We start from the raw sequence: 23,773 nt of genomic DNA, 5'->3' as shown, positions 1-23,773 counted from the left end.
CCACCAAGTGTGACCAAGGGGCATCGCCGAAATCGATAGCATCCGCCTATCGGAATCGAAGTGTTTTGCACGAACATCGAACTTTAGCTCCGCTCCGGACACGCAGTAGCTAAATAACAAACTCATTACTAGTATATTACTGCCGCCGATTTGCAAACGCGTACCGATCCCGATACCAGGCCAATCGCACTCCCCAGTTGTACGTCATCACTTAAGTAATAAATCAGCGGCAAATCGCATAAATTGCTATTGATATTCCGCCCGCTGTGTGTGCGTGTGTATTTGCAAGAGAGTGTGTGTGTGCATATGACTCGTGCGTTTAGCCGACAATTGGAGAAAAAGCATTAGAATCCCAATTGGCTAACTAAACTAAAGTTGGCTTGGCCAAACATAAACAAAAAGTGCGGGCGCAGCGATTTGGCAGCGAAACAAAAACACCAAAGTGTTATTGGCAGATATATATGTAAATTAAATATAGAAAGTGCGTGCGAAGGTTAAGCGTAGAGTGCAAGTGCATTTATATTTGGAAATAATAAATGCTACAATTTAGTTGAAATCCGCCAGCGAATTCGCATTAAATCTAATTCTGTATTTTGTACTCTCTCGCAGCGAATCAAGCAGGAAAATACCGGATAATAATTGGCAAAGATGCAGATCAAAGAATTGTGAGTACAAAACTGTATGTTTTTACCATTTACCTGTGATTATTTGATGTTTAAATCGCAAAAAAAAATCTGGGCAAGCCGCAAATTATTTGTGACAAATCGATTTTACACTCTCTTCGTGACATTCGCTCTCTCCATTTCTCTCTGGTCGCGTGTGTTGCTGCTCTCTCAGTTCTCTCAGTAGTTGCTTTTGTTGTATTTAAGTTTGCGGGCATTTTCCGCAACAACAACAGAACCGTTTTCTTATCAGCCCCCTGACGCCCCCTTTTCCGCACACCCCCTCTCTTTCCATCTCGCTCTATCTCAGGTATTTTGCAGCTGTGGCGATGACGTAATGAGTTTAAGTCACATTTTGGAGCTACGTAAGCCAAAACTTACTTCTTATAACCAATGCCACTGCTAATTAGTTTTGGAAACTCCTTTGAATCATCGATAATCTATACTATATACGTAAAGATAATGCTTTTTAGGCGCTCGGCGACGCCACGTTGTCGACTTTTTCAGTGAGTCACTCTCTTTTGCGCCTCTCTTTTCCCATTACTCTCTTTTCGGCTTTGGGCCCTGCGATTTTAATCAAACAAGTTGTTAAGTGCGATAAGGTCGTTGCGTTAACCCCACTAAACTGACTCATCGTGCATCTTTAATCCTTTTCGGTCGCAAAGCACCAGGTGACATTCTTCTCATACATTCTTCTCATTTGCAAATGGCTCACGTTTGCCACCCTCACATTCCCATTTTGGCAATGATACTTTTAATTTATTAACGGAAATTGTCAAAAGTCTGACATCAAATGGCTCGGCTTATAATTGCTTTGACTTTGACAGCTGTCGGAAAATCAAGGAAAATCCGAGCGGCTTGCATACAGGAGATTGAAACTGAAAGCTCAAACACACAATCTCGGTCTTATCATTTTTCGTATGCGCAATCATTCGCATCAATCTTATAATGGAAACTCAATTGTATATAAACAGCACCTTTTACTGATAGGTGTTAAGTGTATCGGTTTTGTAAGCTATTAATTCTCATACGATCGGTTTCTGGCTTAAAGTACACAGAAATCGATTTCTACTTTTGTGTTGCTAAGCTTGTATTGTATAGCTTATTTTTAATTACATATCATTTAAGAATATTATTGCAACAAAAACATAGGTATATCATTAATCATAAAGAAGAAATGATATGGAAAAATTTTAAAATGGAAAATTTTTAAAAGCTAGCGAAAAATCCGTGGCATTTGGTAGTTCATTACAGCGTTCGTTCACAGAAATGTACACAATTCCTATTTAGATTACCCATAAAATGTATTTATATCATTAATATTTATCATATGGTGTACGATATGTATTCAAGTGTGCAACGACCAAAAAGTAAACTAAAGCTCATGAAGTATAGGTGAAAATATACTTCTGCCGGTCTTTAAATAATATACATTTCTGGGAACGTTTTGTATTGCTCGAAATTTTTAACAGAGAATATGGAAGATTTAAGGCAACTGCATTTTACTGCACAATAAAATTTTTTTTATTTTATTTATTTAAATACGCATAAGTTGACGGGCAGTCTTCACGAGAGGCATTAATGTTTAATTGTTCTCGACGCCGTAATCCCAACACGAATCCGAAGCCCGTAGCATTTGCATTTCAAAATGTTTTTCCTGCCAGATTTTCGCATTTTTTTTCGTCTGCCGCCTGTTGGCGTGTAAACCATTTGGCAATGAACATTTCAGCATCGTCATTAAATGAAAAACAAAGGTGCAAATAAAGGCAACGCGTGCCGCATCACAGGTTGCTGCAGGCTGATAAACAATTTTGAATGGCCGGCGGGCAAAGTGGCCAAATGAATAAAAAGCAGCTGAAAAGGTAACAACAACGAATTGTGATAGTCTGCACTTGGCATGATTTATCTGAAATTGTGTTTTATTGTTCACAAAATGTTTAAAGTGCTGCACTTTATTTGTTGACATAGTAAATATAGCTAGTGAATTTAGAATACAGAATTTATTGTGGAATCAAGCCAATAATGTTAACTATATTTACGTGATTATATCAGCAATTGGCTGGAAAGTTTAAATAAATAAACAATGGTTCAAATAGATTATATATTCTTAGAATTTAATGAAATCGATCTTATTGCTGTACGGCCAACCATCAAGCAAATTCATTTACCCTCGTCCATAGGCCACGTTTTTGCGACAATAAAGTTGGTGTGAGTGCAGGTTTCTTTTTTCAACTTTCAACCGTCTCAACTTTGATCTCTGAAAGCAAAAGCTTGTTGTTTTCAATGTCGGTCCTTTATGGTGCTCGTCATAAACCAGCTGTAGCGTGACTTTTACTGCCCCAAACTGATTGGCCTCTTTGTACACCACACATGTATCCGTCAGATACAGTTCTCCCTTCGCCCTCCCCGCTCGCCCAGCCAGCAATCAATTTGAAAATGGCACGAGCTCCAATTTAGTTCCGCCATTTGTGCGCTTTTTTATGTACTGCGATAAGATAACACGCAGTGTTTGGCTTTCGACTTCAATGCGTCGTTTTACTTCACATCGGCACTGTACTCATTACACGTTTCGAGTGTTTCGGGCTTCGGTTGTTTCGAAAATGTTTGGCAATTGAGCGTGCCGGCTACTAAGCGCCAGCATAATTGGGCTCCAAATATGGAGATACATAGTATGCTATTATCCGAATGGGGGCAAACCGCGAAATGCGGCCTTGATTTAAAAAACAACTTCTCTTCAATGGTGCATGGCCATATTATAATTTCACTTGATTTCCATATGAGCTTTGTCAGTTATCAGTTACGCTTAAGAATAGTATATAAATGGTTTGGCTATTTAGATAGCTAATTACTTATGGCTTGTAAATGGCTTAAATTATAAACACATCAGAATATCTACTTATGTTAATGCAAACACCTACTGCTTAACAGGGATAATATCGTTTTGTTATATGTATTGTTAGTTAGACGAAGGTTTAGCACAAATGCTTTAATTTCAAGCTCGAATGACTCGTTGCTGCCTTATTCACTGAACAATCGACTGAGCAATCTCTGTGTGACATCTTTATTGCGGGTAAATCAATTATTACTTGGCTTCGGCCTTCAATTGCGACAATGGCCAGTGGGCGTCGCTCAATAATGGCCACCACAAGAGCCTTGGCCACTAGCTTTCCCCTCGACCCACCCACACAACTCACACACCACACACCACACACACACACACACACCACCTCTTTGGGATGCGAAGACCACAGAGCCCCAAACAATCACTTTCCATTTTCAATTATGCCAACAAGAGCAAACAATTTCCCTTGTTCATGGCCACAAAAGAGGGTTGAGTGCCAAGGGGTCTCCCGAGTGTTTCTTTCGGCAACTTTGGTCTCATTAAGAGTTCTTCAATATTCTCAGACGCTTGTTTTTGCTTTACTTTTGTACTTTTGTACTTTTTGGCCCCCCTCTACCACCATTCATGTGTGGGGATTTGTTGTATGTTTCTATTTTTGATTTGCATAATTTCTTCAATGCTCTGATTGTGCTGTGATTCATAGGAAACCCAAAAACCCCATGGAGAAACGCGACTATATCGTTTGATCTCTCGCATTTGCTGATGTTGTTCAACCCAGTTGAATGTTGTTTCGACAATTTCAGGGAAATTTATTTACCACTAAACTTATTGGAACAGCGATTTTGTCACAAAAACACGTTCTGGTTTGTCCTCTAATGGTTTTCCCTCTTCTGGGTTTTAAGCTTTAGCAAGTTTTTTTGCCTTTCAAGAAATGAAATGCTTTCTTTTTTTGCGGAACAGGAAAAGTTTGTGCAGAAGACCAATTTTTATGGGCAATTTTTTGCGCTAAAGTTTTACAATCAGATTTGATTGAACGACAAATGCTGCGTGGAAATTTGTTGAAAAGAAAAGTTATACTGTTTGCATAATTAAATGAATTGATGATACGTTGGCACATAAATGGGTAATTAAATTGGATGGTAACCATTTCGAATATTTATTTGGAATTACTTAGGCATTTATTTACATAAGTATAGATGGGCTGTTGTTAATTGACCAAAAATGCAAAGCATAAGCAATTTACCTTAGAATTTCCGTTTTAAATGACTTAAGCGAAAACTTTAATTCCAACCCGTTGAACACACACACACCACAAGAGCTCAAATCGTTCCTCTTGATTATGCAATGATTAAGTAAAGTTCCGAATAACTTCATTAACAATTAAACACCGCAATACAATGTTCTACCTCTCCCTAAGTCCCTTTATAGTTCCAACTTTTTGGAGCCCCATTCCCCCGACACGCACACACTCCTAAATCATCCACCTTGTTTGGAGAATAACCCCCCAGATGAACTCGGCCGAAAGTTGAACTTGATCCCCTACCGCCATAAAAAGAGTGCTCTTAGAACTTTAACCTTTTCAGGGCCGGCGCGTAGTTGGCCAACTTTTGAGTAGGCAGCATTAAAGCGCCTGGTTCTGTCCCTCTGCCACGCCCACCAGTTGCTCGAGTCGACTGGCAATTAGGAAACACATCATTACGAGTGTCAACAGTGGGCCAAAAGGTTAATTGCGTCTGCAAGACAACCGGCAAGCAAAGGCCCGAATTTCCCCCACTTTCGCCACATCACTTTGATTGTTCTCGAGTCGTGTCGTGTTTTCTTGTGTCTCATTGTTTGGCATTTGCCGTGTATTATGTGTATTATGTGTGGGGAGGCGAGAACGGCTGACAGCCCATAAAGCCGGGCCAGCACGAGGTTCAGGTTCTTTATGGCCAAGGAGCTCCAGTTCGCACCTTGCGAATGCATTCCAAGGCTTCCCTCGCACCGGGGAGCAATTTGGCCTTTATTTGCCGGGGAATATTTCATTTGCCAAGCCGTTGACTGTTGACTTTCCTTGGCTTACAGTTTGTAGCTAAATTTCAACATTGCGACTACGGGTTGTAAATTCCCAGAGATCAAGGCGAAATACCAGAGGTTTTTATGCTCCTCTTTTTCACTCATCACAGTTTTATGCTTGCTGTATCAAAATTAAAGAACTTTGGCCTAACTATTTCTCTATAAAAAAAAATTAAAAAACCATCAAAAAAGTTTGGGAATGCATAGAACATTTTTGCGTCATTAACTCTCAAAATGGAAACATTGGCAGGAGATTATAAAGCGATGATAATATAGGTTACAGGTTTTAATCCTCTTTTGTTCTATTAAAGTAAAGTTTCTAAACTCAAAGCTATAAAAGTTAATAGACTTTTTTCCATCCTTTAAGAGCATTTCATATTCGTTGTAAAAAATTAATTTTTTGCAATTAAATTGTCCCCGCCAAAACCGCAACAAAAGTCAAGCGATGCGTACAAGTTTCAAGGCTGGCATAATTATGTATATGGAGGTCCCAGAACACTTTTCGCCGCTTTTTCCTACTCTTTTGCTGCCTGGCAACCTTTTTGGTAATTAGAGGATGAGTATGTGGCCCGGAAGTGGGTGGGTTTTCGGTTTGGCGTGTTCAAACTCATATGCATGCAAATAAAATGCAAAAAGGCTTGTGAAGCTTTTATGCTGTGGAAACCCTTTGTTTTTGTTTCTTTTCAATGCCAATGCTCCGCCCACTCGTGTAAGCTTTTAATTAAAAATATATCGTTTAAATCGTGCAGTGATATTAACCTTTTTCAACAGTTTGTATTAAGTGCTCATATAAATTACCTGAGATCTTATCTCAACAAGTATCAATTGGCCACGATTGATTGGCTCTAGCCAAAATTACCGATGGTCATTCTTGCAAGTAGTCTCAAGATTCCTTGTTTGAATAGGTGCTGCATACTTTGGGGCTTGAGTTGATTGCCTTAGAAAATGTAAAACCAGAGTAGAGGGCTTGTAATTTGAGGCAATTTGTGTGCCTTGCTACTTAGAACTTAAAGTGGAACAGACAATTCAAAGTTGGCCTTAAGAGGAAAGCGTTCCTATTACAAAGCGGATTATTTATTGACAAACAGAAAAACCATCGAGATTTAAGTACACCTGTTGTAAACTAAAAGAAATGCAGTCTAAACTATTTGCATGTAGTGAGTGGGTGACATTTATTGTTTCTGAATGCATATTTAATTTATTTGCACAAAAGACACTGGCATATTTACTACTAAAACGTAGTCTGAATACCGCTCCTTTAAATAGAGCAATAATAACTGGTTGCATTTCACTGGTTATTGCTAATAATTTGTATATTCCGCCTCGTACTAAACTCGATATACTCCATACACCCGAAGTAGCGCGAAAGGTATCAACAGCTTTTTATGCACAGGCATGGTATTTAATTAAAATGGTTATATTAAACTTAATTAAAATCACGTAGCCTTTACACACACATTCGCTGACATATTCATTTTTTTTTCTCGTTGCAGCCGTGTGACTTTGCCATTGACTGTGGAAGAGGTAAGAGAGTTAACTGGGCAAAAAGCCCCTTGTCACGAGGATAACAATTTTCCCAACTCCTTTTTTTTTCTGCTCCACAGTATCAAGTTGCACAATTATTCTCGGTGGCCGAGGCGTCAAAGGAGAATACGGGTGGCGGCGAGGGCATCGAGGTGTTAAAAAACGAACCCTTCGAAGATTTTCCCCTGCTGGGTAAGCAAATACCGATTGGTAATGAATAGTTGCGGGCTAACAGAGAGTTTTTCGATTCCTACAGGTGGCAAATACAATTCCGGTCAATATACATATAAGATCTACCATCTGCAATCAAAAGTTCCAGCCTACATAAGACTATTGGCACCCAAGGGCTCATTGGAGATCCACGAGGAGGCATGGAATGCCTATCCCTATTGTCGAACGATTATCACGGTAAATGGGGAGAGCACTTAAATTTAATAGTTGTAACAAAATGGGGGTTAGAAACAAATCAACAAATGAATTGGTTTAGCATTAGCAATGTACTGCAATGTGAGGCAACCTGATGATTACTGTGATTATATTGAATTTCTAGAACCCCAAGTTTATGAAAGATGCTTTCAAAATAATCATCGACACTCTGCACGTCGGAGATGCGGGCGATTCAGAAAATGTAAGTCAAGAATCCACAGCATGATATGACTAACGTGTGTTTTCTTCTTTTCTCTCCATAACATCATCACATCTCAACCCTACATTTATTTGTGAAAACTAACTACTAACTCGATCATCCTGCAATATGATTTTGTCAAAATCCTACCATCATTTTGTTTGGCTTTTTTGGTTTGGTTTTGTAATCCTTTGGTTATCGATTAAGAATCCTGGTTATATGGATAAAAACTTTAAAATAGACATTTATTCGCAACACATAGAAAATGACCTTGGCACTGTTGACAACGTAAGTTTCGTTTGTTTTGTATTTCATTTGCTGTCTCTGCTCGATTCGGCTTTGTAGTTCTTATCCGCCATCGATCCATGTTCATGTCTATGTAGTAAACGCTTTTTGTGTTCGATAAGTTAATAAAATGTATGGATCTAAGATATATCGCCATGGCTCTTCGATATTGCAGGTGCACGAGCTGACGCCGGATAAGCTGAAAGTGCGAGAGATAGTGCACATCGACATTGCCAACGATCCGGTGCTGCCCGCGGACTACAAGCCCGATGAGGATCCAACCACGTAAGCGTTAATATTGAATAATGTGATGTGAATTAGAAATTTACGTTTCGATCATCCTTTCAGCTACCAGTCAAAGAAGACGGGCCGCGGTCCCCTGGTGGGATCCGACTGGAAAAAGCATGTTAATCCTGTCATGACCTGCTACAAGCTGGTCACGTGCGAGTTCAAATGGTTCGGCCTGCAAACAAGAGTAGAGAATTTCATACAGAAATCGGAGCGTCGCCTCTTTACAAACTTCCATCGGTAATAGTCTTGAAATTGTATATCCTTGAACTGCTTAAAATCTATAAAGTTCGATATGCATGAATACCTTTTTAGTATGCCCTGGATGGAAACTCCTTATTGATCGTCTTTTCATTTCTATTTTTAGCCAAGTTTTCTGTTCAACCGATCGCTGGTACGGTCTAACAATGGAGGACATTCGCGCCATCGAGGACCAGACGAAGGAGGAGCTGGACAAGGCGCGGCAGGTGGGCGAGGTGCGGGGTATGCGCGCGGATGCCGATTAAGTCTAGTAGAAAATTGTAAACAAAATATGTGTATGTAAAAATCAGGCAAAACAAGAAAACAAAACTAAAAGGCAAAGAAAAGCAAAACAAAGCAAAACAGATTAATGAAATTGAGATAAAATTGCATAAATAAATTTACGATATAAACTAACACCATGAAAACAAAATGAAACAAAATTAAAGCAATGTGAAGCCACAGCAGCGTCAACTGAAACAAAGGCAAACTAAGCGAACACCAAGTGTACGGCAACCGCAGCAGCAAAGCTTAGTACTAGTGTAGCACACGACAACAAATTAAAGAACCCGAGAAACGGTTGCAACCGCAGTAAGTTAGTTAAGTTCCTTCCACTGCACTGTATGTAAAATGTAACCAGGATGCCGAACAACACAAAGGACATCTGTTGACGACACTCTCCTCCACGCATGGCCAGCACCACGTCTAAGACCATTGTTTAAGTTGCATTTTGTAAATTGTGAAATAAACCAAATGACAGTTAATGTAAAAAGTTAAACGCAAACATCCGACCTGCAGGGGAGGGCAAGAGGTGGGAGATAGGAGCAGTTTGAATATGTGATTTTCTGAGAACATGTATGTAAATAGGAGCCTATGCAGGTCTTTGTCTATTTGCATTCATTGGCTATGCATCTGTGGTCTGCATGTGATTTGCATTTCAAAAAGTCAATGTATAACAATCCAATCCCAAGATAACCACGAATACGAGGAGAGTCTGGGGGGTCTTGGCCTGGATTGACTTGGCAAACAGTTGCCTTTCATGGGTTAGCTTGAATGATTTATGAACCGCTTGCGAGTGGAGTTAGCTGTGATCTACGATTGCATTACAGTCCATCTGGCTGCGAAGAATAACAACTTCATATTGTAATGGGAATTGCCCAAGATTATTTGTTATTCCATTTTCGAACAGTTTTCAAAGACACCAAACAACACTAGATAACTGCCAATATCTGAAATGCCCAAACAAGAGGAATCCTTGAATTAAACCACCTTAGATACACCGCACTCTTCTGCTATAGCCACATATCCTGAAAGTCGCCTCGTACTTTTTACTATCTGCCTACGTAGTTCTGCTCAAACAAAGAAATAGCTCTTGAAGTCTATGTAAAATTAATGATCTATCTATGAAACGTCCATTTTGAAGCTATAACCTCTATCAAAGCCAAAAATATTGAAAGCTTTTAACGTAATCAATCATTAGTGATGCTATATTTTCATGATCTTAAAACACACAAATGAGCGAACAGGTGCCCAGTAGAATGAGAAATTAAACAGCAAGTGAATTTAATTGAACCTCATAGGCTTAAAGCAGTCAGCTAGCACTATATGGTACTGGTAGTGGGGATTGTAGATGGGCTGGTTGGGAAATCCGGGGGCTTTTAACAAGTATTGCATACGAAATGGGGACAAGCAGCATTTTATTTTTATAGCCAATCGGTTCGAACACACAGACATCCACTTAGCACACCGAATGCATCTGCATCAGCACAATACTATACATTTGTACATACATACAGAGAGGACACTTGAAGCTGGGGAGAGTACTTAAAAAATATAATATTGATAAAAGTATAATGCGTTACGAGATATTCCATAAAGTATAAATTGCATCAAATTGTTATTTTCTGTGAGTTCTCGTTCCTTCCTTGTTCGTTTGTTGATTGAATTGGTTGGTTCCATTATTTATTCAGCTATCGTATATTACGCAATGTGTGTGTGTGTGAAATTTACATTTACCAGAAAAATAACTTTTTGCCAAGCAACGCTCTAAATGTTTACTCGAATTTACTTCAACTAATTCGCAGGATGTCGAATGTCTAAAACGAATGCTTACTTCCTACAAAGGACTATTGCGATTAAGTCGCTGGTAGGGGAATGAGCGAAAAGCTCGGCGTGGTCGAGTTTAGATTTTCTCAAACTTTATTTGTAGCAAACTGTCGAGGGACTCAAACTTCAACAATAACTCCTTTTAGGTCCCATCAACCCCTACCAATATCTCATTCGAAAGGCACACATCTAGAAGGAACACCAAAATTTAGGCATTAAAATAAAATATACACAACAATTTAGACAAATTATAAAGATAGAATCTCTCATTAAACGAAAGGCAAACGAAGCCAGGATCAATAGATCGACATAAAATAAATTTCAATATTTGAAATACTTCGCGTTCAATTTTTCTCGTATGAAAGACCCAATTAAAAGCAAAAACTATTTAATTAATGCTGTTAATTAACGTATAATTTGACAACGTAATACAGATGATAATAATAATTATATATATATACACCATAAACGATTTTTAAAATAAGCTGAATAAAATTGATATATGAGTAACACGTTATAAGCTGTTAAAAGTAAAACGAAACCAAATAAAACGGATACAAATTGTATTGTAGTACTTATTTTAATTGAAGAAAATAAAGCATTATTAATTATATATAATATTTCACTGGTAATAGTTTCTTTATTGTGAAATCGAATTAAAATTGGATTGGTCATCCCACTTGTACTCCTTCAAACCACCACGTCGGCCAGCCAGAAGAACTGACGCACTTCCTCCTCGTTGGATGGTCGGCAATGCGGCGGCGGGGTGATCAGCGAATTTCGGAGAGACTTCATGGCCAGCATGTTTCGCTTTACGGCCATGGACAAATCAATGATCCGCTCCGGATAATGGACTCCGATCAGGCACTCGTACTGCTCCTGCTGCTCGGCAGACATTCGCCAGGGCTCGTGACTGAAAATATAAAATGGGATTTATAATTTAAAAAATATAACAAAAGCACGAATAAACGAATTAAAAATATATATAGTTCAAATGGTTGCTTGAGATTGTTGAACACTTTAACGAATCATAAGTAAAGACGACAAAGGAGTCATCATATATTGCGTATACGACAAGTATACCATCAGTATTTTTATTATATCTAAGTACTTAAATTGTTATATGGAATTTTCATTATATAAACTTACACAAATTCCTTGGGCACATTCATCAACTCCGGGACGTACTGCTTGATGTAGGTGCCATCCGGATCAAGTCGCTTGGCCAATGCCACCGGGCAGGTGACCAGGGAGGAGTCCAGCAGCCTTTCAAACGCCGAGCTGGATACCCACATCCAGTTGCCAGCGCAGACCGACCAATCCGCATCCAGCAGATACTTCAGAAAGTGCTGCAGTCCATGCTCCCAGCTCTGCCACAAACCGCCGCGCGTGAGAAAGGTGGCCACGGTGTTGCGCAGCGTATGGTGGAGCCATCCCTCGGCCAGGAGTTGTCGCATGGCGCCGTCGATGAGCGGGAATCCCGTTTGGCCTAAACGCCAGCTCTGCAGGAGATTTTCGTTCGGCTTAGCCCACGGGATGCTCAGGCAGATGTCATTGCCCTCCATGCGATCGTAGTTTGGATTGTTCACCGACATGGTGTAGAAGTACTCTCGCCAGATCAACTGTCCCGTGATGTGCGCGCCGCCAGTCATCTGAACGCCCCGCACACAGGCGCGCAACTGGACATTCTTGAAGAGATCGTGGACGCTCCAGTAGAAGCGACGTACCGAAAGGCAACCAAAGCGCAGATGGGCGCTCATCGATTTTGGCGAGTCGTGGATATTGGGCAGTGCCTGGTTGGGCAGATAAAATCCACGCTCAAACGCATGCTGCTCCACTTTAAGACGCTCATCCAACAGAAGTAAGGCCTGTGTTTCTCCGCCGCGCCAGTTAATCTTGGCCAGGAAGCCCATGTTGTCTCCATACACATTGAAGTGCTCCGGCGTGGGCAGCTGCTCGAACAACTTAAGACTTCGGCAGAACTCGGGGTCCAGCTCGACAAAGGTGGCGTCTTCTAGTCGAGCATCGGCGGTGGGACGCGGTGGAAGCCCAATAATTTGCACCGTGTGCTAAAACATAATAAAATAAACGAAAATATAATTTGATGTAAATAATTAGTATCTTTCAGTGACTATATAATTTTCAGATAGTTATATTTTTACATTTATTTTAAAGATATATTCTCAAAAGAATATTATAACTAGAGAACTGAGCTTTAAACTCACCAGGAACATTTGGTAGGTCAGCGGTGGAATGCCACCATTGGTCTCAATCACCAATTGCGGATCCCAAAGCGTGTGTGATACCTTCTCGACAAAGTCGATATTCAGCTCCCGACATAGAGAACGGATGCTTTCATCGCGCTCATTCCAAATTGGCTCGCAGTCCTGCTCTATGCAAATCCTGTGCAGACGCACTTGCTCATGTAGCCGGCGGAAGATATAAGCCGGTTCGCCCTCGAAGACCAGGAGGCGTCCACGTCCATCAGTTGCCGCCTGTAGCTGATCATCGATGTCCTGCAACGAGTCCAGGAGGAAACGCATCCGATTGTAACCCACATTCTTGGTACCTGTTAAGGAAGAGCATTTAACGGTTTTATAAGATTTATAAATTTAAAAAAAATTATGCATTTTCAAAGTTTTTTCGTGCACAATTTTCGCAAAACTAGGAATTCAAAACAAGTTTGTGTGTTTAAGTGCCACCTTTTAGATAAATTTTCAGCTTTTGTGCAAACAAATGGTTCAGTTTAGCCCATTTTCCATTGTAATATTTGTTTTCACGCTTTTACCCACAAAACGACGCTTATCGGTCAAGTGATGGGTTCTATAGGTATCCCCGTTTCTCGCCGACTTTTTCCGTGAGCGAGCTGTTTAAACACAAGCATTATACTGCTATTCTGGTTTGCACTCAATGTCTCTACCCATTTTGCATTGTCTTTCTATATCTCTCTCCCAGCGATTCGACGGAAAATTCTCAAAACCGCCAGCCACAAATGGCATTAGGGCGCATCGTTTGTTTTGCTCTACCATGCAAAAGTGCATTAGGTTTTCCCTCCATTTTCCGCCCCTGCAGCTCTCGCCCTCTTTCCATTTTCACAAGCAGCGAAAACGCTGAATTCGCAGCGGTCGCGGAAAGAGGTGGTATGTGATAACCGATGCAAGTCGCAAAAAATGATATTAGCTCATACGGAGAATGAGCGTGTAATAGCAATCAAACTAAAAGTATTTATTTTAACCCTCTGTTGCCAACGGTTTTTTATTTTAATTTTGTTGAATTTTCAAACTCTTTCCAAAAATCTATTTTTACACAAACTTCTGATGATTTTGTATGAGCAAATATATATAGATATAATATTTTATCTTTGATGTTTTGCTATCTATTAATTATTTTAAGATTATCTTAATATTTTAAATATATCTCCATGAGATATCCATATCTCATATAAAAGTTTTGAAGTAATAACTTAGGAAAGTGCAAGGTAAGTTCAAGGTTACCTGTAATCAATTTAATTTGGATACCTACATGTATGTGTGCGCAACGAAATAAAATTTTCGAAAACTCAGTTCTTACCTGCACTCTCTCCATCGAATATGAAAACGGGAATTAGGGCTATACCCTGATCCTTATCGGCGAGGGCGGCCAATAGAGCGGGATTATCATGGAGGCGCAATCCATGGCGAAACCAAATCACATTCGCCCCTCGCGTGGCCATCAGTGAGGAGTTCCCTGCTTTTGGGCTTCAAAAATCTCCCGAATCCCAGTTTTGATCGGGAAGAACAGTTTTCCAGCTGATGAAAAGATTTTCTTTTTTCCGCACTCACGATTCGCTCGCGCCGGCAACTAATTGACGAATGAGAATGTGAATGCGAAATTTGAGTGCTGAGAACGTTTCTACAACTGCAGCTCAACGTTCCCCGTGTTCGGCGTTATAAGCTAAAATGAATCGCATAAGTACGGTGAGTGCAACAGAGATGGCGAGAAAGAGACCTGTGGGAACCGCACACTGAAAAAAAGTACTTACTTCCATATATTATATATATTATAACCAAAGTTTAAGTTGGGCAAAACCAAACGCAGGCTAAAACTAAGAGTGTTCTATAACATCCAAATATCGTTTTTGTTTTTGTTATTGTTTATATTTTGAATTTCTATGCATATTTAGTATTAAAACTCGTTATAATGGCTGCGAGAAAAGATTCGAGAGTTGATAAGGATTTTGCGGACATGCATATTTTCTCCCAGTGTAGAAGCGTGTACTGTGAATCGGTAACTAGAAACAGCCCGTTCAAGTGCGTCAATACAAAGCTGTCGATCTGTATGTGTGTGTGTGTGTGTGTGCGAAGGGGCGACTGTGTGCTTGGGTGCTTGTGTGAGCATAAGTGTGGCACTCTGCCCACGGTTGCCTGCACTTCTAGCTCTGCGCCGAGAACGAGCCGAGCCCCCACCCCGAATCGACCCCCAGCTGACTGTCCCACCCCTTCTTCCCTTCGCTCTCACAGTGGGGCACTGCGTTCTGAGCACACAGAACCAGAAACTGAACCCAACTGTTGCCGCTTATGACGTGACGAGCTTTTGCAAGCACTCAACTCTGCAGTGGGATCGAGATGGGCTGTTTGCATGCTTATACTTATCACTTTGAAGTAATAATTACCTATTTGGGTATATTTACTTGGTTGTTTATTATGAGTAAATACATTTAAGTTTAAATAGTTATAAGATTTATTGATTATTTGATTTGTGCTGTGCAGACATTCATTTGTAAAGCAAGTAAGTATCGCCCTAACTACAAAAGTAGGTTAGCCCATTCCTGGTTAGTTCTTCTACAAATTATACTGGAAATAGCTATTTTGGTAAGAAAAAGATGAAGATGGAAGATGAGCAATTCTAGATACCAGTATTCTCCTATCAATATTTCGAAAAACCAAATACACTTGAACATATAATAGAGTAGCTAATATTCGGTAGTGACGCACTTTTTGGTTATGGTCCTGCATTGGCATAGTTAGTTAACCCGAGCATGGGCCACAGCTCCTTTGCCAACTTTGAGTGAGCTTTTCCCCCATAAAAAAAAATCCCCGCACGTCGAATACCCAACATCGCTGGACAGTCCCAACGAGCCTTATTGTGAGTAAACTACGCACTTGCATCACAAAAACTTTAGCATTGCACATTGCATGTTGCCTAGACAACGACAACGACACCGACAGCAGCAGCAGCAGCAGCAGCAGCAGTAAAAACAAGAACAAGGACCAAATGGAGGCAACGTGCGTAACGGAATGTCAACTGCAAAGCTCGCCGATGCACGTGTCCTGGCAACAACAACAACGACAGGCGCTGCTTGCAACAATCGGGCGAGGAATTCAAATGATGACGACGACGATGATGAGCCTTCTGTGGCTGGACTATGGCCAAAACCAGGATTATAAGGGGGCGGGGGAAAGGAACAGTGGCAGAGGCAGAGTGAAACAGGGTCAAATGAACAATGAAGTGAAGTCGAAAGGTTTTGGACAAAAGAATTTTTCTTGCCTTGTTAGCTTTTATGAAACTAATTTACGTTCCTCGGTTGGGATTGAAATTTCGGAAATTTAAAGATTGAGAATAGCAAATACAATTACTTATACTCAAAGAACTCATATTGCTCATACGCCAGGTGGGTTTCTATTCACAATTTTCACTTCATTGACATGGACATTTTCGTATAGTTGGCATTTAATTTACGTTCAGGTCGAACTTTTCCAATAGAACTTGTCCCTTGCAAAGGAATACCCACTTACCCATACGCCAGGTGGTACCAATTTTTACAAAGTTCTCACCATTTCCTCGAAATTGAATTTTTTATGATTACGGACAGCCTTTCATAGTTTGTTCTGTGAAAAATTACTGAACATTGGCTGATAAAATGTCATGTAGAAAATTAAATATGATTTCTCATAAACCAGATGGGACCACTCGTTGAAAGGGCTTTTACTTTTTCAATCGCCGCTGCTTTACCATAGTTTCCATTGTGCTTGGAAAAGATCCTGTATCCTGCGAATTGCATTTGTAAATTGTGATGGAAAACTCCCTAATACTCCTGTGTCTGGTGGGACCATGCCCTCAAAGGGATTTCCTTTATTTAGTGCAGCTGCTTTCCCAAGGTTTCCTTCTCGGAAAGCAAAATGTTCAGCCATTGTCGGGTTATCCCATGCCATAATTTATCTTTCAGCCAGCAAGTTCCCAGTTCAGGTGCACTGGATCTTCCGTTGAACTGCCGGGCACAGGCTGCTAGTTTCATTCTTTCGCTCAACACGTCACCAAGGACTTGAGGGGCATCCTTTGTGCAATCAGCAGCAGCACATACCGCCCACACCGTCTCTGTGTTTGTGTTGATGCTTCGCTACATTACATGATTGCCAGGCTGTAGATTGCAGCTTGTTAGTGAGCAGTGTTGGCAGATGAAGATTCCTTAACCAAGATGGGTCAGCGGAAATGGTGAAAAAATGCAGTCATATTTGGTTATTGTATTAAAGCATTCTCCTTTTTTTTAATAGATATTATATTTTATACCCATTTGCAGTTTGTTGAATGCTATCTACAACAATGTTCTACTATTTGGTCATTATATCATATTCCTTTACCAATATGAGGTATATTAACTTAATTAAACATGAAATTTATAATAAGGGAATGTATTTATCACTTCTTTCATAAGGAAAAATACAGATAAATGAATGTCATCGCTGTTGTTGAAGATTGCATTCCCGTTGTCTCCTCGCCTGCGTAATTTTCCTTTGGAGTATTTACGGACAATATGTAACAATTTATGTTATACGACCTCCATTTTACACATTTCAAAGGATGTAGCCCTCTCGCACACAGGCAATCGAGTCTGCAACGCAATCCATCACACTTTTGTTGTCGGGTTATGAAATCGAATTTCTTGTTGAGTGATACCGACAGGCTGACAATGTCAGATTGAAGTCGCTGTTGGTTGCATGTGTACACAATTAAATGAATAATCATTGCACACATTAAGCTTGACAGAAACCTGACAAATGCCAAAATGTCCCTATACTAAAACCGTACTCGCAGGCACACATTCATCTCCGTGTTAAAGGGAATTTTCTGTCCAAAAGGAGATTAAGCTGCCCAAACCAGAGTAAGTTGTCAAAACAAATCCCAGACATCCAAGTCCTTAACTTAACCGTATGACGTTAGCAATGGAAGCCAAAAAAGCAAAACCTTAAAACAGGTTTTAAATAATTACGTTTTGTAATGAAACAAATGTTGTAAGTCTCTCTCATTAGCATTATGAATATTTTTAACTTTCTCTCATTTTACAAAAAACTCACTCTACAATTAAGTTGCCTTCTACCTCGTTTGCACGACGAAAGACTCTTATAAAGGTGTGTATGTCCAGTGCTTTCCCTAGCAAATCCTTTTTTCCCTAGCAACCCCTTTCAGTATTACTTTTATTCCCTTTTCTGAGTAAGTCCTGCTCGTCGTCCTTACTGGCTTTGCTAATACAAGGTAAACAAACAGTCAAATATGTCAATTATACGCACCATTGGATCCTTTGTGCCGCCCAATCCTATATACACAATCTGAAAGTGCCATGGAAAACCGTCCGTATGGCAATAATATTTAATGTAATTTTATGGACATACATATATGTAATATACGTAAAAACGTTCAGTGGCAGAGGGCTTAACTACTCTATTCACATGGTCCTTGAAAAGCATTCAATATGCAAAAGGACTTAGACTTAAAGTGTGATTCATGAATGGATCCTTAAGGTATTGAATTGTTTATACACTTAAGTGAAACTGTGGCTAATGTATCAAGAAAAATTTAATTCAACATTAGTTTATGCCAAAACTTTGGAGGTGAAGACCATTAGACTGATTTTGTTGCGAGTATTTTTAGATTGAAAGAGTATTTCGAGCCCGGCTTATCGGATTCAGAAAGTACCTTGTACTTGTTATTTTTATGTGGAATTTTTTGTAATTTTCTGTGCTTTTGACTATTGTTTATTTTTAGTAGAAATGGCTGGCGCACGCACACTTATGCCCGCACGAAAGCGACGGGTTGCGTGTCTGTCAGTGCGTCGTCTGGTTGAGAGCGTGTGTGTGTGTGTGTGTGTTTATATTTTTATGGCTGTCAACGGCAGGCGCCGTCTGTCAGGGGGCGTGGCATCCAGCAAGCGGGGCGTGGGCGGTGTCCGGCGGTACGATATCGAAGGACCTCGCTCTTATTTGTTTGTTTACCTGCGGGTATCACGGACAGACGGAGCATTCAGGCGAGGAAAACTACCCGACGCAGTTCATCCCCTCGCCGTTTTGCCTTATATCAACTTTTCCAACAGCGGCACACTGAACTCAGCAGACTGACGTCAACCGGATCGTATTAAGCCTTCAAATTGTAAATATTGTTTCGTGTCTGATTGATTGCACCCAACTGACCCTTCGGTCCGCTCTTTGGGTCACCTCTCCTCCGCCGCCCACTTGGCACATATGCCGACAAATTAACTCGCATAAATATTTATGCAAAGCGGAAGGGACCTTTGAAGTCAACAGGCGGGAGGAACGATTGCGAAGAGCCTGCACTCAGCACATGGAGCCTATCGAATCCTGTGGATCCTTTGTTTAAAGGGAAAGCACAGAGACAACAGGATCAGGAAAGGAAGTAATATATACCCTTGCAGTAATTGTTAAATTTACGAAAATAAATTACGTATGCTGAATTAAAACAGTTTATAATCAAACACAGCAAAAGTATGATTTCATTTCTGTCGTTTTTAATTAATTTCTGTAATGGATGTCAGAGAGAGTAGTTTGCATAAAATTGGTCAGACGGGCATGACCATAAGAATAGGATTATAGGACTTTATATATAGATTTCAGAACGTCAATATGTAGCGATAACCAGACGAGTTTCTCGACAATCAGAAAACTGATATGCGGATATAAAAGCTGTAACAACTTTTCCGATGATGAAGCCCCAGCCGCATTTATGGCAGCCATGACGTTTACCTCGTTCCGGCAAGGAATTAAGCCGCATAATCGCCAGGAGCCGGCGCCATTTGTCCAGCGACTTAGGGTCCTGACCCCTCTTTGAGGGAAAGTTGGGAAATTGGCTAGTATCCTTGATATATTCCCAGCCGTAAATCCTCAGTCAGCGATTAATTTGCAGCCGGCAGAGGACGTCAAGCAGCGACTGTCGCAGTGGAGGAGCTGCGATGCCGGAGAAATAAAGTTTCGGATAGAGATTCTCTTTTGGGAAACCATTTAATAAATATTCCTTTTGCCGCAGCCGGAGCAGTGCGCCCTGAGATGGGAGAAGCAGCAAACAACAGCAGCAGTTAACAAATATTAATCACTCTTAATGAATTTGATGTCAAGCATGAATATTATTATACAACTTTTGCGCGGCAAACACTGACTGATAGCGACGGGAATCCTCTGTGATTAAAAATGCTGGCGGTCGGGAGACAGGGATATGGCTTGGATCCTTCAGCAACGTGGAACTCAGCACTCCCTGGGTATTCATAAAATAAAATTATGTTAACGAAACTTTCCTTCTACGGCTTTTTATGCCAGGATGCCCTGCAAAAGTTCCATTTTTATCAAGCTTCATTTGCGCCTTTCAGACTCCTAACATTCCTGGCCAAGTCAAAAAGTTTAAATAATTGTTCTGAACTCATCTTAACAACACTAAAATTCAACTTTTCTTTTCTACCATTCTCAGTGTATTTTTCTGCTCGGACGTGGAGAACTGCAAATGGTGCCAGTTGGAAATTACCAGGTGCATGTAGGAATGGACATAAATCGATACGCTGATCCCAGGATTGCAGCAATATTATGGCGGCTTAAAAAAATATCGTGTAAGCCATTAATCAAATATTAATTACAACAAATTGAATAATTTGTAATATCAGATATCTTGCTGTCTAATCCTTTTGGTTTACTAACTTAAATTGGTTGCAATATTAAATTTCAAACTCGTATTAAATTTTAAATGCTTACTAAATTGTGAGTTAAAGGTCGCCCATTGTGCGAAGCTCTGTTCAGTTCTGCCCTATTTCTGTTTTCCCCTTGCCATAGTAAAGAAGTCCTGGCGCAGGACGACTTAAAGACGACTTAATCTTTGCGCCCAGATCGGGATTGAAAAATGGCTTGATGCGGCGCTAAAAAGATTTGGTCGCATTAAATGCTGTCGTTTATCTGGCACTTGGCTCACACCAAAGGAGCCACTCATACACTCGAACACACACACATATACACACTCAGCCATACTCAAAGAGGGGGCCAGCACGTGTGTTAGTGTTTGTGCGAGAAGCCGGAGGCTTGTGTTTGCCTAATACGCTTCAACTTCTTTGCCCACAAGCCAAAACACAGACAAACACACTCACACACGGTGGCCCATAAATAGGGACACGGACAAGGGATCGGCATGTCAAAGGCACGTGCAATGCAATATAAACAATTCCGCACATAGACACTGAGAGTAAATGCCAGATCTAGCATCTAAATCAATTCAAATAAAAAAAAAAACAGCTTTTAAATCCAAATTCAATTGAAGAAGATGGCTGTTAGCGAAACAGTTCTCCCTAGTAGTGCAATCCACAAGCACGAATCACCCAAATGGGCATGCTAGTGTCTCTTAACTACTATAAAATATACTATAGATATGAATATTTCAATAGATTTTAAAGTAACATTCATTCGATCATTAATAACACGATATCAATTTCAGTGTAGTTCCCCACACATATACAGTTACGGGTGCCGCTGTTGAACTAACCGGCGGCTTTCAATTTTTTCCCCTCAGCCCGCACACAAATTTCTTTGGCATTGGCTAGGTTTCTGCTCCAAGCGCAGACCAATGCGGCCATGTTCGCAATATTTTCCCACTTTTTTCATTGGAATTTTCCTCTTTTTACGTTGTGCCGCCTGCCCGAGCCGAAAGCCGCCCAGGGTTGCCGCACTGGCAGTAACACTCGCACACAGCTACCAACGTTGCGTATACGTAATGTCAAAACTATCGATGGCGAATTTACACCACGTTGTGAACACACATTTTTCCCACAGCGTTGTTGCTGTCGCGTTAGTTGTTGCATCCGCGAAGGGCTTATTTGTGGATCGCTGCCATTGACACACCCTCATATGGGGCGTTTCTGACGCAGCGATTTAATGATTATGCTACTTGGCAAATTAGCGAGTGGAAAAAACAATAATCTTACTCGTAAGATAAATATAATATAAGCTTAATGAAGATATTGATCTTCGCATCGGAAAGTACTTGAATATTCGAACTAATTGTTCAGTTCTTAATATATCATATCATATTCTAATCAGTTCACTAGTTGATCTACATATATCAAGTCTTTTCTCACTTAATTTCCAGGTCACTTTCATGGCCCATCACCTGCAAAGTATGATTTCGTTATAGCATTTACCCTGCAGGGCAGACCCGCTCGCTCCTATCGCATATTTCACTATATTTTCATTTTAGCGCTTTCACACAGCCACATGCAGCGAAAGCACTCACACGGATGCACGGGCACGCACGCACACAACTAACTAACTAACACACACCCATACACCCCTAACAATAGTCGCACTTCCTGTTTCCGCTTGTTGGCGGCGGTGTTGCAGGTTATATGAGGGGAGGAGGTGATGTGATGTGAGGTCGGGCGACACCGGGGTCAAGGGAGAAATTTGCATAAATTTTCCGTACATTTCGCACAGAAGGCAAATTGCATTTTCAGCATAACACGTACTCCATTCTACTTACACCGACATCGGAAAACGCACACTCACACACTCACGCAGTAGTTCCTTTAGTCAGCCCCCGCCATCCCCGCTCAGGTGGAAAGGTAGGCCGTGTTTTGCCGGCGCCATCGTCCTTATTCTCATTTCCAAGCTCCTCGCAACGTCAGGAGCTCGTCCTTATCCTGGCGCTCTTCCATTCGTCTGTGTTAGTTTAAGGCATGCAAATGTTACGAAAATTGCTTTTTACTTCCCATCATGCAGGTGAATGAGTTTCTCCCCCCAACACACACACACACTCGCACACACACGCAAGTAAGTTAAGTGTTTGCCTTAAAGTTGTTACTGCCAAATTACCTTTCGTTGTTTTTAACCCTGGTCTCTCGCACAATGGACACACAACTTTTTGTTGCCCAAAATCACATAAATATCTGAATAATTCCAGTCAGCCAATGGGCCGCTTTATTCATAGGCAATGTATATTGTGTGTCGGAATTTTGCTCATGCTCATGCTTACAAAAACATAAATATTCAAATTGTCATCATTATCCAACCAAACAACTCAAAAGCCTAACGTTTGATTTTTCCCCCATGTGTAGGTGCTAGTAAAATAATATTAAATATTTGAAATTTATTCATTTCCGAAGGAAATTTCTTGTTTTTTTTTTTTTGATGAAATTGTCCTATTTAAATTATTGGTCACAAACCTAATGCAATTATTGCCTACTTTTTTGGGCAAACCATGATTGGGAATTTAAATCCCTTTTCAGAGTAGCAGTAGATATTTAACGATTTAGGAAAAAACTTTAATTGAACGAATTAATCAAAATAATGGCTTCCAAATCGCTATAATACAATACAATAAAATCAACTACAATACCTTATCTGTTCATTTAATAAATTATACTTGTAAATGCTTAATTTAATTATAATTCAATGCCATTAGGTTCACAGCATATTTAACTAATTTATGTATTTTAAAAACCACAAAAATATAAGCCACAAAACTACAGCTTTTTCCATTGTCCTTTACCTCGAATGTCCTGTTGAATAATGTGTTGTGGGCCAATTTAAACCAAGCTCACTATCTCCGTCTATCTTAGTGTCCATTTTCCCTTTGCCTCGCACAAAACTATTTGGTTGATTTGCACTATAACATTTAAAACTGATTTATGCAGCAAATTGGGGAAAAAAACATTTAATTGCTACGAAAGTGTCTCACCTCTTTTCCCTTTTGTGTAGAATGTTTTGCGGGTTGTTCAGTAGAAATGTTTATTGCAATGTCAAGCAAAAAATAACAAAAATTCAAATGGAAACGGGGGAGCGAAAGCCAAATAATATTCTGCATACAAAATAACTTGGTTTCTCTAATGGCTGAATTTTAAAATGCATGAGC

At 40.2% G+C, this 23,773-nt stretch overlaps 2 protein-coding genes and 1 long non-coding RNA gene across 5 annotated transcripts; 1 reads left to right on the top strand and 2 right to left on the bottom strand.

Moving 5' to 3' along the window:
- Positions 1-28: 28 nt before the first annotated feature.
- Positions 29-11,246, top strand: vib (vibrator). Of its 3 annotated transcripts, none has more exons than NM_001275797.1 (9): positions 29-199; positions 610-665; positions 7,053-7,083; positions 7,164-7,275; positions 7,340-7,491; positions 7,916-7,996; positions 8,169-8,278; positions 8,342-8,521; positions 8,649-11,246. In NM_001275797.1, exons 2-9 carry the CDS (start codon positions 649-651, stop codon positions 8,785-8,787), a joined length of 822 nt encoding a protein of 273 aa, NP_001262726.1. In that variant the 5' UTR covers positions 29-199; positions 610-648; the 3' UTR covers positions 8,788-11,246. The 3 variants fall into 3 exon arrangements, with proteins under 3 accessions (NP_001262726.1, NP_524404.1, NP_001287402.1); NM_079680.2 differs by lacking the exon at positions 7,916-7,996 and adding an exon at positions 7,634-7,711 and having other exon boundaries at positions 8,649-8,936; NM_001300473.1 differs by lacking the exon at positions 7,916-7,996 and adding an exon at positions 7,634-7,711 and having other exon boundaries at positions 122-199.
- On the bottom strand, positions 11,238-14,526 carry cry (cryptochrome). Its single transcript, NM_169852.2, has 4 exons — positions 14,198-14,526; positions 12,853-13,196; positions 11,777-12,696; positions 11,238-11,540 (listed from the first exon to the last, which is right to left on the bottom strand). The coding sequence occupies exons 1-4, from the start codon at positions 14,337-14,339 to the stop codon at positions 11,318-11,320; spliced, it is 1,629 nt and encodes a 542-aa protein (NP_732407.1). The 5' UTR covers positions 14,340-14,526; the 3' UTR covers positions 11,238-11,317.
- lncRNA:CR46393 (long non-coding RNA:CR46393) lies at positions 13,953-14,526 on the bottom strand. Its single transcript, NR_167816.1, has 2 exons — positions 14,198-14,526; positions 13,953-14,121 (listed from the first exon to the last, which is right to left on the bottom strand). It is a non-coding gene; the product is annotated as a long non-coding RNA:CR46393 (long non-coding RNA).
- Positions 14,527-23,773: the final 9,247 nt, after the last annotated feature.

The sequence above is a fragment of the Drosophila melanogaster genome, chromosome 3R, assembly GCF_000001215.4.
Source record: "Drosophila melanogaster chromosome 3R".
Taxonomy (NCBI): Eukaryota; Metazoa; Arthropoda; class Insecta; order Diptera; family Drosophilidae; genus Drosophila; species Drosophila melanogaster.
This window is presented reverse-complemented; position numbering and strand designations above follow the sequence as displayed.